Genomic DNA, 13,686 nt, shown 5'->3' on the forward strand with positions numbered 1-13,686 from the left:
TAAAATCCTGTAGTCTGATCTAGGCATTACTGATAGTGACAGCTCTTTGGATCTCATATTGAAAGTTGACAGCAACAGATTCCAAATGCAAATAGCACACTTGCAAAGCACTTTTGACCTCTGATCTGGTGCTTGTAAATGCCTTTGTGAGGGAAAAACACACACCTGGCCATGTGCTGAGCAGCCAATCATCCCATTACTTCTGGCCCCTTCAAACGCGGGACACACACATACAAACTGTTGTCATTCCGCCACCGTTCACCGATCAGTAGTACATTTTCACCGTGTGAACTGTCATTCGGAATAGAGCCGGGAAGCGCAATCTATCTGCGCATGCTTCGTCTCGACGTAAATGCGCGGTGAAGTAATTGTTTACGCACAGCGTCAATATGCCGGCTCCGGACGGAGCTCTTATGTGCTGGAGAACTTGTCTTTAACTACTTGTTGTTTTTAATCAAGTTTTTTTTTTTATATAAACATAAAACACTCATCTACTGTGCTTTATCGACGACGCACCTCCATCTTGATAAACGACGTGACGTTCACCACGACGTGGGCATGTCGCACGGCCGTTCCGATAAAAATGTAGCGCACGTCGTGTACACCCGATCGGAATAGATCACGTCACATGGAAACAGCTTCCCAGAGATCTTCAATCGGAATGACAAAAAAGTCTCCATGTGAACCCGGGTACTGTGTGGTTGGTCCGCTGGCCCTTCATCTTTCAATCAAATACACGTCGGCGTTCGCTGTCGTCAACTATTGGCTGAATAACGCGTGCCACTGAAGTTATGCTTAATAAATAGTTAACCTTCCCGTGTTTGTGTTAATTGGGGACTAACACGCAAAACTCGGAGAGGCACTAATGTTTTCAACGACATCACTGGGGTGGAGCTTGCTCGTTAGCTCGCGAGCTAGCTCATTAGCTCAGGGATAAACAGTTAACTTGCTCTTAAGTGTCTCTGTTGTGTGACCCTAAGCGGTGTACAGGGAGCAAAGCTGTGGAGTATTGGACGGAGCCACCAGCGGCAGGAGTGAACCGGTCTGCCGGCATTTCATGAGCCCGCGAGCGGCTAATGACACAGCCGTCCAACTCTGTCGGCTCACCACAACAATGACAACAGAGCCCTGTATAATTGCGCTAAAGAAATTGACATCGCAAAGAGAAATTATGCAGAAAAGCTGGAAAAACATTTTACCGCTAACAGCTCTTAAGTCAGTTTGGCGAGGATTAAAATCGCGAAGCAACTACAAGCGACCATCCCCCCAAGCGGAGAACAACAAAGGACCAGCTGACGACTTGGACACCTTCTACTGCAGATTTGAAAAGGACATCCTGTGTTCATCCATCAGTCTGGTTTGGTGCTGCCACAAAAAAAGGACAAACTTCGACTGGAACGGACAATCGGGACTTCCGGAAAAATCGTCAGTACCCCCCCTTACCACACTTGACGACTTGCACGCTGCCAGAACTAAGACAAGAGCAAGCAAAATCATCTTGGACCCTCCACATACTCGTCACCACCCTTTCCAGCTCCTTCCCTCAGGTAGGCGCTATGGAACAATGCAAACTAAAACCAGCAGACATTCCAACAGCTTCTTCCCTTTTGCCATTCACTTCTTAAACAGTTAACAATTCCATTGTAACATGCTGCCAATTTTGTCTTGAGATTGTTGTCACATCTCAGTCGGGTGAATTATACATTATTCGTGTACTCACTGTAGTAGTCTCGTCACTCTGCACTATTTGCATAACTGTTTTTCACCAATACTGGCCACTCGTGCTTGAGAAGTATCTGCACCATTTGCACAATTGACACTGTTCCAGATTATCGCAGTAGTACTCACTTTAAACTGCTTAGATTTCTTGACGTTTCTGCGCCATTTGCACAATGGGCACTCTACCAGATTATTGCTCCATTCGTCATTTCAAACTGCTCTAAATTGCTAGAGGACTCTGCATTATTTGCAGAATTGTCCCCCAAAAAACAGTATCGGCATTACCAGATTACTGGTAACCTTTGATTGCTCAGTGACTCTCCGTACTGTGTTTTTATGTCTCCAAAGTATTTTCTGACAAATGGCTGTCTGTTGTCATACGAGAGCGGCTCCAACTACCGGAGACAAATTTCTTGTGTGTTTTTACATACTTGGCAAATAAAGATGATTCATATTTTTGTCTGATTGCGCGGCGTGCAGTGACATTTTTGGCTCTACCAAAGTTTGGGGACTGTTTGTGAAACTATCATGGATATGGTTCGATCAAATAGTATAAATGGTGCTTTCAAATATTGTTTATCCCAAATTAGAAAACAGTTTTTATTTGTAGCAATTTGGGGATCGTCGGCAGGTGTGCGAGGGTCAGTCGCTCACAGACTGTCCAGTCGCGTCTGCTTGAATGCACTACGGCGAGACCAAGCTTACCTTGAAGCTGTCCAGCAGCACACTGGAGGACGACTCTTCCATAGGGGACTCCTGATTGGTCCAAGAGCTTCCGCCGGGCGGGGCTTGATGCCAGCCCGCATCCGAACCGCTGGTGGCGGCCGGCAGGTAGTCCAACCCGAAGCCGCTCACACCACCTGACCAACACGCAAAGGCACCGTCACTTGTAGTCACCAACGAGACCTTCATAGATACATACATCAACAAATTGTACTGCAAAAAACTGTAAGCTAACATTCATCGAGAAATTGTACTGAAAAAACTGAAAGCTAACATACATCAATGAATTGTACTGCCAAAAACTGCCAGCTAACATACAGTGGGTACAGAAAGTATTCAGACCCCCTAAAAGTTTTCACTCTTTGTTATATTGCAGCCATTTGCTAAAATCATTTTTAAAGTTCATTTTTTTCTCAATGTAAACACAGCACCCCATATTGACAGAAAGAAATTGTTTGAATTGTTGGAATTTTTGCAGATTTATTAAAAAAGAAAACTGAAATATCACACAGCCAGAAGTATTCAGACCCTTTGCTCAGTATTTAGTAGAAGCCCCCTTTTGAGCTAATACAGCCATGAGTCTTTTTGGGAATGATGCAACAAGTTTTTCACACCTGGATTTCGGGATCCTCTCCCATTCCTCCTCGCCGATCCTCTCCACTTCTGTCAGGTTGGATGATGAACATTGGTGGACAGCCATTTTCAGGTCTCTCCAGAGATGCTCAATTGGGTTTAAGTCAGGGCTCTGGCCGGCCATTCAAGAACAGTCACAGAGTTGTTCTGAAGCCACTCCTTTGTTCTTTTAGCTGTGTGCTTAGGGTCATTGTCTTGTCGGAAGGTGAACCTTCCGACAAGACCTTGGTGTCATCGGACCAGAGAATCTTATTTCTCACCATCTTGAAGTCCTTCAGGTGTTTTTTTTTTTTTTTTTAGCAAACTCCATGCGGAGTGTTACATGTGTCTCGCACTGAGGAGAGACTTCCGTCGGGCCACTCTGCCATAAAGCCCCAACTGGTGGAGGGCTGCAGTGATGGTTGACTTTCTAGAACTTTCTCCCACCTCCCGACTGCATCTCTGGAGCTCAGCCGCAGTGATTTCTGGGTTCTTCTTGACCTCTCTCACCAAGGCTCTTCTCCCCCGATTGGTCAGTTTGTCCGGACGGCCAGCTCTAGGAAGGGTTCTGGTCGTCCCAAAGGTCTTCCATTTAAGGATTATGGAGGCCACTGTGCTCTTAAAGAACCTTAAGTGCAGCAGAATGTTTTTGTAACCTTGGCCAGATCTGTGCCTTGCCGCAATTCTGTCTCTGAGCTCTTCAGGCATTTCGTTTGACCTCATGATTCTCATTTGGTCTGACATGCACTGTGAGCTGTAAGGTCTTCTATAGACAGGGGTGTGGCTTTCCTAATCAAGTCCAATTAGTATAATCAATGAAGGTGTAGAACCATCTCAAGGATGATCAGAAGAAATGGACAGCACATGAGTGTCACAGCAAAGGGTCTGAATACTTATGGCTGTGATATTTTCTTTTTTAATTAATCTGCAAACATTTCAACAATTCTGTTTGTTTTTTCTCTCAATATGGGGTAGTGGCACAGGGGACGGATGGATGGATGGATGAATATGGGGTGCTGTGTGTACATTGAGGAAAAAAATGAAAAATTATTTTAGCAAATGGCTGCAATATAACAAAGAGTGAAAAATGTAAGGTGTCTGAATACTTTCCGTACCCACTGTACATTAAGAAATACAGCGATGCCTTGAGATAAGAGTTGAACCACATGCGTAACTCCAAACTAGGGCCCGACCGATTCATTTTTTTAAATCTGCAAAAAACGGCCCGTTGTATGCCGTTTTTTTTTTTTTTTTTTAAACACACAAACACAAGAAGTCGAATCTAAGATTCAGGAGGAGCAGTGTGGTTTTCGTCCTGGCCGTGGAACAGTGGACAAGCTCAGGTAAAACTCATCAGATCTGTACGATTCACGTAAATGGCCTATTTAGAGTTCAAAACGGTGAATTTCGCCGAAAGGCGACTGATTTGCATGGATGTGTAAAGTGATTTCTTGATCGAGAACAGAGTGGCAGTATCAGGCCTGGGTGTGGCTTGAGAAATTGAACTCGGGGATGATAAACCACAGTGATGTCTTAACAGGGGGGGGGGGGGGGGGGGCAATCACTTTTTCACACAGCCATGTAGGTTTGGATTTTTTTCTCCCTTGGAAACATTTAACTGTGACAAATGTAAAAAAAATAAAAATAAATCACGAACAGAAACACTTTTTCACACCACTGTAAATGCACTACTTTTAAAACATTGCTGGGGTTTACTGAGGTTTACGTTTGACTTCTTGTCAACATTTCCTGTACTATTGACAGATATTTTGTGAGCGCACCTGTCTTGTCGGACTTCCAGCGGTCGAGCGTTCTGCGCTCGCGACTGTCTGGCGTGCCGATGGGCCCGAAGTTGGAGAAGGGCGCAGTGGCGACGGCGTGGTTGTGGGTGGGCGGGGACGACGGCAAGCTGCTGGGGTTGGACGAGTGAGGGGATTGGCTGGCTGGGGTGGAGTGATCTGCCAATCAGAGAGCGGTTCGTGACCCGTGGGCACGCCGTCGCCATGCAGCTGGCGGGCAGGCGGGTGCTACGCACCTGAGCTTGCGGGCAGCGAGGGGGACCACGGCGTCCACTCGAACAGAGAGTACAGCGACGTCTCCTGGTGCATCATGGGAGCGTCGCACTTGGAGCCGGACGCCACCTTTTTCCCGTACGCCTGACTGAAGATGCTGTTCTGGTTGTACTCCTGACACACACAAATATACACACATTTACCCTTCTAAACAACCAATCACATAGGAGCTCAGACTCTTGCCACCAATGGGAGTCTTCTGCGCCATTGTGTTGAAAGCAATTTGTCACTGTCCCATAAGTGACGGTATCATCGAATTCAGTGTGGGATGTGGGATTTGCGACAGTATCACTCAATTAAATGTTCAAACTGTGGATGATGTTCCAGTGGATTTGACTTTTTCGTAATCCAGGACAGGATATTTGTATTTTTCACTTTTAAGCACATTAGCCCTTATTCTTTTAGAACTGTTTTCAAACATTTATGTAGGTAGAATTTTTTTTTTACTTTTATACATCCATCCATCCATCATCTGAGCCGCTTCTCCTCACGCGGGTCGCGGGCGTGCTGGAGCCTATCCCAGCTGTCATCGGGCAGCTGGGATAGGCTCACAGTTCTGTGGACCCGGGGTTTGAACCCAGGTCCACAGAACTGTGAGGCTGACGCTCTAACCAGTCGTCCACTGTGCCGCCTACTTTTATACATCTGAAGTCATTATTAAAGAACTTTTTTGTTGCTTACTATCTAAGCACAATGTTATTGTATAAACTGTGCATAATGCACATGACCTCTCCTCCTCTTCTCACCCATAATCTTGCATTTGCGCTCGTTAGGTCAAGTTTTTAGGGCAAGGGACGCCGTTAGTGACGTCACGCTCATTTTGACGCATTGACATCTTGGAATTTTTTTATTTTTAAATGAAGCCTGTGCAGCCAATAGGAGAAGAGCCTCCCCGAGCAGCTGACGAAATGAACCGGCGAAGATATGTTGAGAAATAATGTTTTACGTTTTTACTCCAATTTGAAGGCGTTTTTGGACAACATTTTCTACAGGTGATATTACACAAAAAACATCCCCAAAAAGGTCCTTTTTTAGACACAAAACCCATTATCCGATTTTGCAAATTCCTGCCATGTTGTACACGTGCTGCATTTTGACAGACGGTCATTTTTTTTTTTTTGGGAAAATGCTAATGAAATGTACTTTTTAGGAATATAACCTACGCCTTGTTTTTGTTGAACACTTGGGCCTACGGCACTATTGTATTATGTTGGTCATGATGTTGGTATTTGGAGAGCAAATTATATTTCTGAGGTGGTACTTAATATACAAGGTTTGAGAACCGGTCAACCCCTCGTAAATTGCGTGCGAAAGACGTGACTCAATTGTCAATTAATGGCATTTTGGGATTATGAGGGGCCATTAGGGCCATTATTCAGGGTTAGCTCTCACACTTACTATTCAAATGCGTTCACACAAACACAAACTACTGAAAGGCTCTCATAAGGACTACTCACACTCTCATACACACGAGTCTTGGTCTCATAAGGACTACTCAATCACTCTCATACGCACGAGTCTTTCTCTCATTAACACTACTCAAATACTAACATTAACACTACTCAAACACTCATATGCACGAGTCTTGCTCTCATTAACACTACTCAAATGCGTTCACGCGAGCACGTCAATCACATTCTCGCACACATCACTGGCATTCACGAGATCATGTCAATCATGCTCACACGTGAATAGTGTAAATCTTTTATTCGGTAGTTCAATTCTTCTTCTTTTCCTTTGGGCTTGTCCCTTTAGGGGTCGCCACAGCACGTCATCCTTTTCCATGTAAGCCTATCTCCTGCATCCTACTCTCGAACACCAACTGCCCTCATGTCTTCCCGACATCATCAACCTTCTCTTTGGTCTTCCTCTAGCTCGCTTGCCTGGCAGCTCCATCCTCATCACCCTTCTACCAATATACTCACTATTTCTCCTCTGGACGTGTCCTAACCATCGAAATCTGCTCTAACTTTGTCTCCAAAACATCAAACCTTGGCTGTCCCTCTGATGAACTCATTTCTAATTTGATCCAACCTGGCCACGCCGAGAGCGAACCTCAACATCTTCATGTCCGCCACCTCCAGCTCTGCTTCCTGTTGTCTCTTCAGTGCCACTGTCTCTAATCCGTCCATCATGGCCGGCCTCACCACTGTTTTACAAACTTTGTCCTTCATCCGAGCAGAGACTCTTCTGTCACAAAACACACCTGACACCTTCCTCAACCCGTTCCAACCTGCTTGGACCCGTTTCTTCACTTCCTGACCACACTCCCCATTGCTTTGGACGGTTGACCCCAAGTATTTCAAGTCCTCCACTCTTGCTATCTCTTCTCCCTGTAGCCTCACTCTTCCCCCACCACCCCTCTCATTCATGCACATATATTCTGTCTTACTTCGGCTAATCTTCCTTCCTCTGCTTTCCAGTGGATGCCTCCATCTTTCTAACTGTTCCTCCACCTGCTCCCTGCTTTCACTGCAGATCACAATGTCATCTGCAAACATCACGGTCTACGGGGATTCCAGTCTAACCTCATCTGTCAGCCTATCCATCACCACTGCAAACAGGAAGGGGCTCAGGGTTGATACCTGATGCAGTCCCACCTCCACCTTAAATTCTTCTGTCACCTCTAGGTCACATCCTACCTGTGGGGCATAGCCACTATTCACATTATACATAACACCCTCAAGTTCAAGTTTCAGCCTCATCACTCAATCTGATACTGCTTTCACCTCCAAGACATTCTTAGCCAACTCTTCTTTTAAAATAACCCCGACTCCATTTCTCTTCCCATCTACACCATGGTCAAATAATTTAAACCCTGCCCCTAAACTTCTCGCCTTACTGCCTTTCCACCTGGTCTCCTGGACACACAATATATCAACCTTTCTCCTAATCATCATGTCAACCACCTCCCGAGATTTTCTTGTCATAGTCCCCACATTCAGTTCTAGGCTCTGTGCTTTCCTCTTCTCTTTCTGCCGAAGAACCCGTTTTCCACCTCTTCTTCTTCTTCTTCGACTTCGACCCACAGTAGCTGAATTTCCAACGGCGCCCTGCAGGTTGACGGCGCCGGACATTGTCAACCCGGGCCACGACCGATCCGGTAAGGAATTCTTTGGATGAACGCTCATATTTGTTTGGCAAAGGTTTAAGCCGGATGCCCTTCCTGACGCAACCCTCTGCATTTATCTGGGCTCGGGACCGGCCTACAATTTGCACTGGCTTAGGGCGCGGATGCTGCCGAATAAATGTCCCTTTCGGGCTAAAGCGCGGTGGACGTGTTTACTCCTGGACTCAAGACAGAGTTTCAACACCGCTGCGTTACAATCTGAAACGTATACGGTTCGTTGCAGGCAGGATGGCCGAATAGTTGCGTTTAAGCTCCCCTGCGCCGGTGTACCTAATGAGGTGGCCAAAGGGAATGAAGGAATTTAATTGTCGTAGTGAAACTCATGTCATAGATATGCACTCCAGACTACACACAGTTAAGAGTCAAATATTTCATGACTTTTTTTAATATAGGTACATTTCAATAAATTAGAATAAAGTTGAAAAGTTTTTCTTCAGTACTCATAGTGTACCTTTCAGAGGGCAAATTCCAGCCTAATTTCTACATTAAAAATCACTTTATTTCTTGAATTAATTCACTATTTCGTTTGATGTTATATTTTAGTTTCTCAATATGGGGAATTCTTTTTATTTGCTATGTGCTATAATCATCAAAATACACATTTTAAATATGAAATACTTCACTCTGAGTGTGTGCAGTGTGCAGTTCATCTCTATAATTTCACTTTTTGAATTGAACTACCACATAAAAGATCTACACTATTCACGTGTGAGCATGATTGACATGAGCTCGTGAATGCTAGTGATGTGTGCGAGAATGCGATTGACGTGCTCGCGTGAACGCATTTGAGTAGTGTTAATGAGAGCAAGACTTGTGCATATGAGTGTTTGAGTAGTGTTAATGAGTATTTGAGTAGTGCTAATGAGAGTGTCTGAGTCGTGTTAATGAGAGCAAGACTCGTGCGTATGACTGTTTGAGTAGTGTTAATGAGAGCAAGGCTCATGTGTATGAGTGTTTGAGTAGTGTTAGAGTAGTGTTAATGAGAGCAAGACTCGTGTATGAGAGTGTCTGAGTAGTGTTAATGAGAGCCTTTCAGTAGTTTGTTTGTGTGTGAAAGCATAAGTGTGAGAGCTAATCCTGAATAATGTCCCTAACGGCCCCTCATATGGAATGCCTCTTTCTAGTGGTGACGCTGAGTTTTTCCACTTTGGACGACCACAGGTGGTCACGAGCCGGGAGGCGGGGCTAACCTGCACGGGCAGGCCAGTCACAGGTAAGAGTGAAGACGACTGGCCGAGCACCTCAGGGCCGCAGTCCGTCTGTCTGCTGTGATTGGGCAGCTGGGGAAGAGGAGGAAGAAGACACACTATGAAGAACGACGGTGTTGCGCGGGTGTGGAGGCGAGGTGTAGGATCAGTAACAGGAACAGGACTACGTACAAACATATTTGGTCCAGGAAGCGAGCTAATAGGAGCGGACAGAGCCTGGAAGAAATCGGGAGGCTTAGAAAAGAGCAGCTCGTCCTCTTCCTCCAGATGGGCCAGAGATTTGAAGAGGTCGGGAGGGAGGAGAGGCGAGCTTTTGCTGTCCTGAGCACCGGAGAAAAGCCGAGAAAAAGTGGGAAAAAGCAGAAAAAGGGGAGGAAGACAGCGACACGCAGAGGAAGTGAAAGCAGCCAGTCAGCAAGATTCACTTACATGCTGGAGCCCAACACTTAGCAACCAATCCAAACCCCAGTTGAAACCATAACAAAGGCTTGCAACCCTACTTTTAAACCCTGATAAAACTGACCAGGTTTGAAACCTTACTTTGAAACCCAAAGACAGGCATGAAACCCTAAGCCTTGTTGAAGCCCTAACCCAGATTTGCAAGCCTACTTTAAAACCCTGACCCGCACTTTGAAACCCAAAGACAGGCATGAAACCCTAACCCAGGCGCGAAACCCCACTTTCAAAGCCCAAGTAAGACAAGGTCTGGTGGGCGGCACGTGTGCGGGTTTAGAAGTGGAGAAGCACTCACGTCAAAAGTGCGTCCCCTGGGCCCGGTGGGGTCCTGCTCGGGAGGCGGGGGCCTCTTCATCCTGTCGTCTGTGGGCCTGAAGGAGGAGGGGTCCCAGTAGGGCGGGAACTTCATCTTTTTGTCCACGGTGGAGGCGTGCGGCGGCGCCATCTGCTGTTCGTACACTTTGATGGCGTCCTGAGGCGCCAAGTAGAAGGCTTGCGGCTTCAGGGACTGGATGTGAACAGACGCCGGAAGCTTCTGCAGCAGCGCCTGACTGGGACTCCACAATTGCGGATCCTGCAGGAAGGCCTGAAAAACAAACAAACGCGTCACGCCACCGTAGGGCTCCAAGCAACCTTGGATTATTTCAAACAATAATTTTTCAAGGATAAAAATATGAAGTTTTGGGAGGAAAAAAAACAAAAATCTACTACCTTCATCCAAATATTTCACTTTTCATGTTACAGTGAAACCCCACGAGTCGCAGGGGATCAGCCTGAATCGTAATTGACACCCCCTCATCCCCCATTTTTGGAGAAACTTTTTTTTTTTTTTGTCGTGGGTCACATTTATGGGCTGAAATATGTGGCAGCAGGAACTGAATTTTAATCATTTATATTTGAATTTTAATTGGTAAACTTGAAGAACTGCATTAAAAAATGTAATTTGAATAACAATTTTGATTTCAAACATTGCATTTACAAACTGAATCTGAATAGTATACATTTAGTTTTGATCATTTCACATTCTGTACAAATTCAATTTCAAATTAGCTGTGACAGACATTCGGGGACTGCAGGAATAGAAATGGATCGGCGATACACAGCTCTCCTCTTCGGCCAATCAGCACCTTCGCTTTTGAGCATGTGACATAGGGCCTCTCCGGAAAGTCTAATCTTCTAAATAACCTTTATACCACCTTTCCTTAACCTTTGTGGAATGCATCATATGGTCGGAAAGAGATAAAAAGGTTGTCAATTACTGCTTTGCTATTAGCGCCAACAATTTTTTTTAAAGGAAAAAATTAAGAAGGAAAACCTTCATATACTGTGCTTTTTTCTTGCTCAATCCTCCAATGGCTCTTGGGGCACCCCTAGTGGCCACAGGCCCCGAGCAGGAGCTCAGCCGGCTTCTGCCTGGCGCTGCGCGGGAAAAGGAACGCAACTGACCTGCTGCAGGTGGGGCGGACTCTTGGCCATCCCGACCTGCTGGACGGGCTTGGCGGGCGACGTCACCTGAAGCTGGGAGGGGGGTTGCTGCTGGCCCGGTCCCGAGGAGCCGGGCCCCGACGGCCTCTGCTGACTGTACGGGATGTGGGACTGCTTCCCGCCGCCGGCCACCTGCGAGCCCGCCTGCGCGTGCGGAAGGAAGGGGCCCGGCACCGACACGCTCGTGGAGAAGGCGAAGCCCGGATTCACTTGCAGGCCCGGGAACGCCACCGGGGTAGGGATGACGAAGGCGGACGGAGGGAAGCCTGGAAAAGGCCGCACCGGCGCTCACAAAGACGTGTGTGCGTGTGCGTGTGCGTGCGCGTGCGCGTACCAGGGCGACTAGGCAGAGGCGGAAAGGCTCCTGGATGATGGATCGGGATAAACTGGGAAGAGCACGTGGCTGCTTGACTTTGAGTAGCAGGAGTCTTCTTGGCTTCCGACACCGGAGTCTTCCTCAGTTCCGTCTGACCCTTCACCTGAACAAAAAAGAGGGAGGAGGAGGAGAAGAGGGAGAATGACATGGACAAGAGAGGAGGCGGAGAAGAGAGAGGGGAAGGAGGTGATGAGCAAGCAGGGGAGAAGAAGAACGAGAACATGAAGAAGGTGAAGGAGACGAAAAAGGAGGAGGCGGCTCAAGATGAAGAAGAGTAGTGTAGTCTGCATAATGTGTTTGAAGTTGCACGTTTGTGGCGTTTACCAGCTTCCCAGCATCGGGAACTTTCTCCTGAGCACCTTTCTTGTTCTCGCACTTCCTCTTGCCGTCTCTCTTCAGCTCGCTTTTCCCCGCCGTCCCGTTTCCTTTGGCCAAGTCCCGCCGCTCCTTTCCGGCGTCCTTCTGCTGAGGCCCGCGGCTGGCGGGCTCTCGGCTCTGCTCGCGCGGTTTGATGTTTTCCTTGAAGGTGACGACGGGCCGCTCGGCGCCGTTCGACCACGAACTGGGAGCTTTGCCCGCCGAAAGCACCGACTTGAGGCCGGCGTTGCCGCCCTCGCTGAGCGCCTGCTCGCCGTTGGACGCCTCCTGCAGCACGCACGGATCCTTCTCCGCCGGCTCGTCGATGGCCTGCTCAGGAATGTCGCTGATGAAAAGGAGCAGGCCGTCCTCGCCGGCACGACATTGGATGAGCCTGCGGGAGGGGGCAGGGTCACTTAAGACTCAAGTTACTCCCGGAGGGGAAATCAAGCAAGTCAAGTCGGGTCAGGTCCTTACTTGGCTTCAGCAAACCAGAAGTCAAGTCAGACTATCTTGCTCACTCGACAACATATTGTCGCAAATTTCCCACTTTGTACTCAGTATCGTACTCGCGCAGTCACAATCACATTGTTGAATCCCCAAACCTGTCTACGTATTGTCTGTTATTTTACAGCGATGGATGAAGTTAGATGTTGTACACAGTTGTCTCCCTTTGAGTGGCCATTCTCTGTTCTCAATCTTTGTCAAAAACATTGATTTATCATATTATTCTTATTCTATTTACTGTGTAAAGCACTTAGTTGCAGCTGCAGTTGTTTTTGTTGTTTTTGCTCCATAAATAAAGTTGAGTTTTAGCTAAGTGAGCCCTAAAGACTCGAGTCCTCCTCTCATCGCCTCACCCCGGCTGGTTGTCAGCGATCCACTTTCCCAGCGCCACCAGTCTCTGGTGACGCGTGCGCAGCAGAAGCACGTCGCGGTCCACCGGAACGCCCTGGTGGCCTTTGGTGAAGTCCACTGACCTGAAAAGTTGACAGGTCATGAAGCAAGCGAGCGGCGTTCCTGCCGATGAGAACGTCGCCATACAAAAACGCTACCTGAGAGCCGGACGGAGAGCCAGGAAGCCTTGAAGCTCGAACTCCTCCGGCAGCGGCGTCGCTGACACAAGAGAAGAACATACCACAAAAGTCACTAACTACACCACAAGCAGATGTTTCCTCACCATGTCTGAAATTTCAAAGACTCGAGTGGGAAATTCGCAGCGGCCTCAAATGCAACTAGACCGCGATCAGACTAGTCCACAATTTAGATCAATCTTGAACCTGACTCATCCAAAAACAGATTCAAAGTGTTGGAAAGGTGAGGTCCATTCCGTTGTTTTTGTTCTATAGTGAAGACATTTGGGTTTCAGATCAATAGAAGACAAAGGTTCAGAACTCCAGCTTTTATGTCATGGTATTTACATCTAGATGTGTTCAACAACTCAGGACAGAGCACCTTTTGTTTGAAACCACCCACTTTTCAAGTGGGCAAAAGTATTGGAACCTCAGTTGACAATGACAAGTGTGGGTCGTCAACTCATCTGGACTG

The 13,686-nt window shown here is 47.1% G+C and overlaps 1 protein-coding gene across 5 annotated transcripts in view; it reads right to left on the reverse strand.

Moving 5' to 3' along the window:
• The window catches only part of smg7 (SMG7 nonsense mediated mRNA decay factor), a 28,185-nt gene that overhangs the window by 2,728 nt on the left and 11,771 nt on the right, over positions 1 to 13,686 (reverse strand). Inside the window, exons 12-22 of one of the 5 annotated variants that reach the window (XM_061797367.1) lie at positions 13,194 to 13,254; positions 12,999 to 13,118; positions 12,106 to 12,532; positions 11,740 to 11,884; positions 11,433 to 11,671; positions 10,216 to 10,506; positions 9,636 to 9,785; positions 9,447 to 9,536; positions 5,090 to 5,240; positions 4,836 to 5,012; positions 2,425 to 2,579 (exon numbers count right to left, since the gene is read on the reverse strand). In XM_061797367.1, the coding sequence (XP_061653351.1) occupies positions 2,425 to 2,579; positions 4,836 to 5,012; positions 5,090 to 5,240; positions 9,447 to 9,536; positions 9,636 to 9,785; positions 10,216 to 10,506; positions 11,433 to 11,671; positions 11,740 to 11,884; positions 12,106 to 12,532; positions 12,999 to 13,118; positions 13,194 to 13,254 (2,006 nt within the window). Of the gene's footprint in view, positions 1 to 2,424; positions 2,626 to 4,835; positions 5,013 to 5,089; positions 5,241 to 9,446; positions 9,537 to 9,635; positions 9,786 to 10,215; positions 10,507 to 11,366; positions 11,672 to 11,739; positions 11,885 to 12,105; positions 12,533 to 12,998; positions 13,119 to 13,193; positions 13,255 to 13,686 lie in introns of those variants that run through there. The other 4 variants (XM_061797366.1, XM_061797370.1, XM_061797368.1 and 1 more) reach the window with 4 other exon arrangements.

The sequence above is a fragment of the Phyllopteryx taeniolatus genome, chromosome 14 (assembly GCF_024500385.1).
Source record: "Phyllopteryx taeniolatus isolate TA_2022b chromosome 14, UOR_Ptae_1.2, whole genome shotgun sequence".
NCBI classification, from domain to species: Eukaryota; Metazoa; Chordata; class Actinopteri; order Syngnathiformes; family Syngnathidae; genus Phyllopteryx; species Phyllopteryx taeniolatus.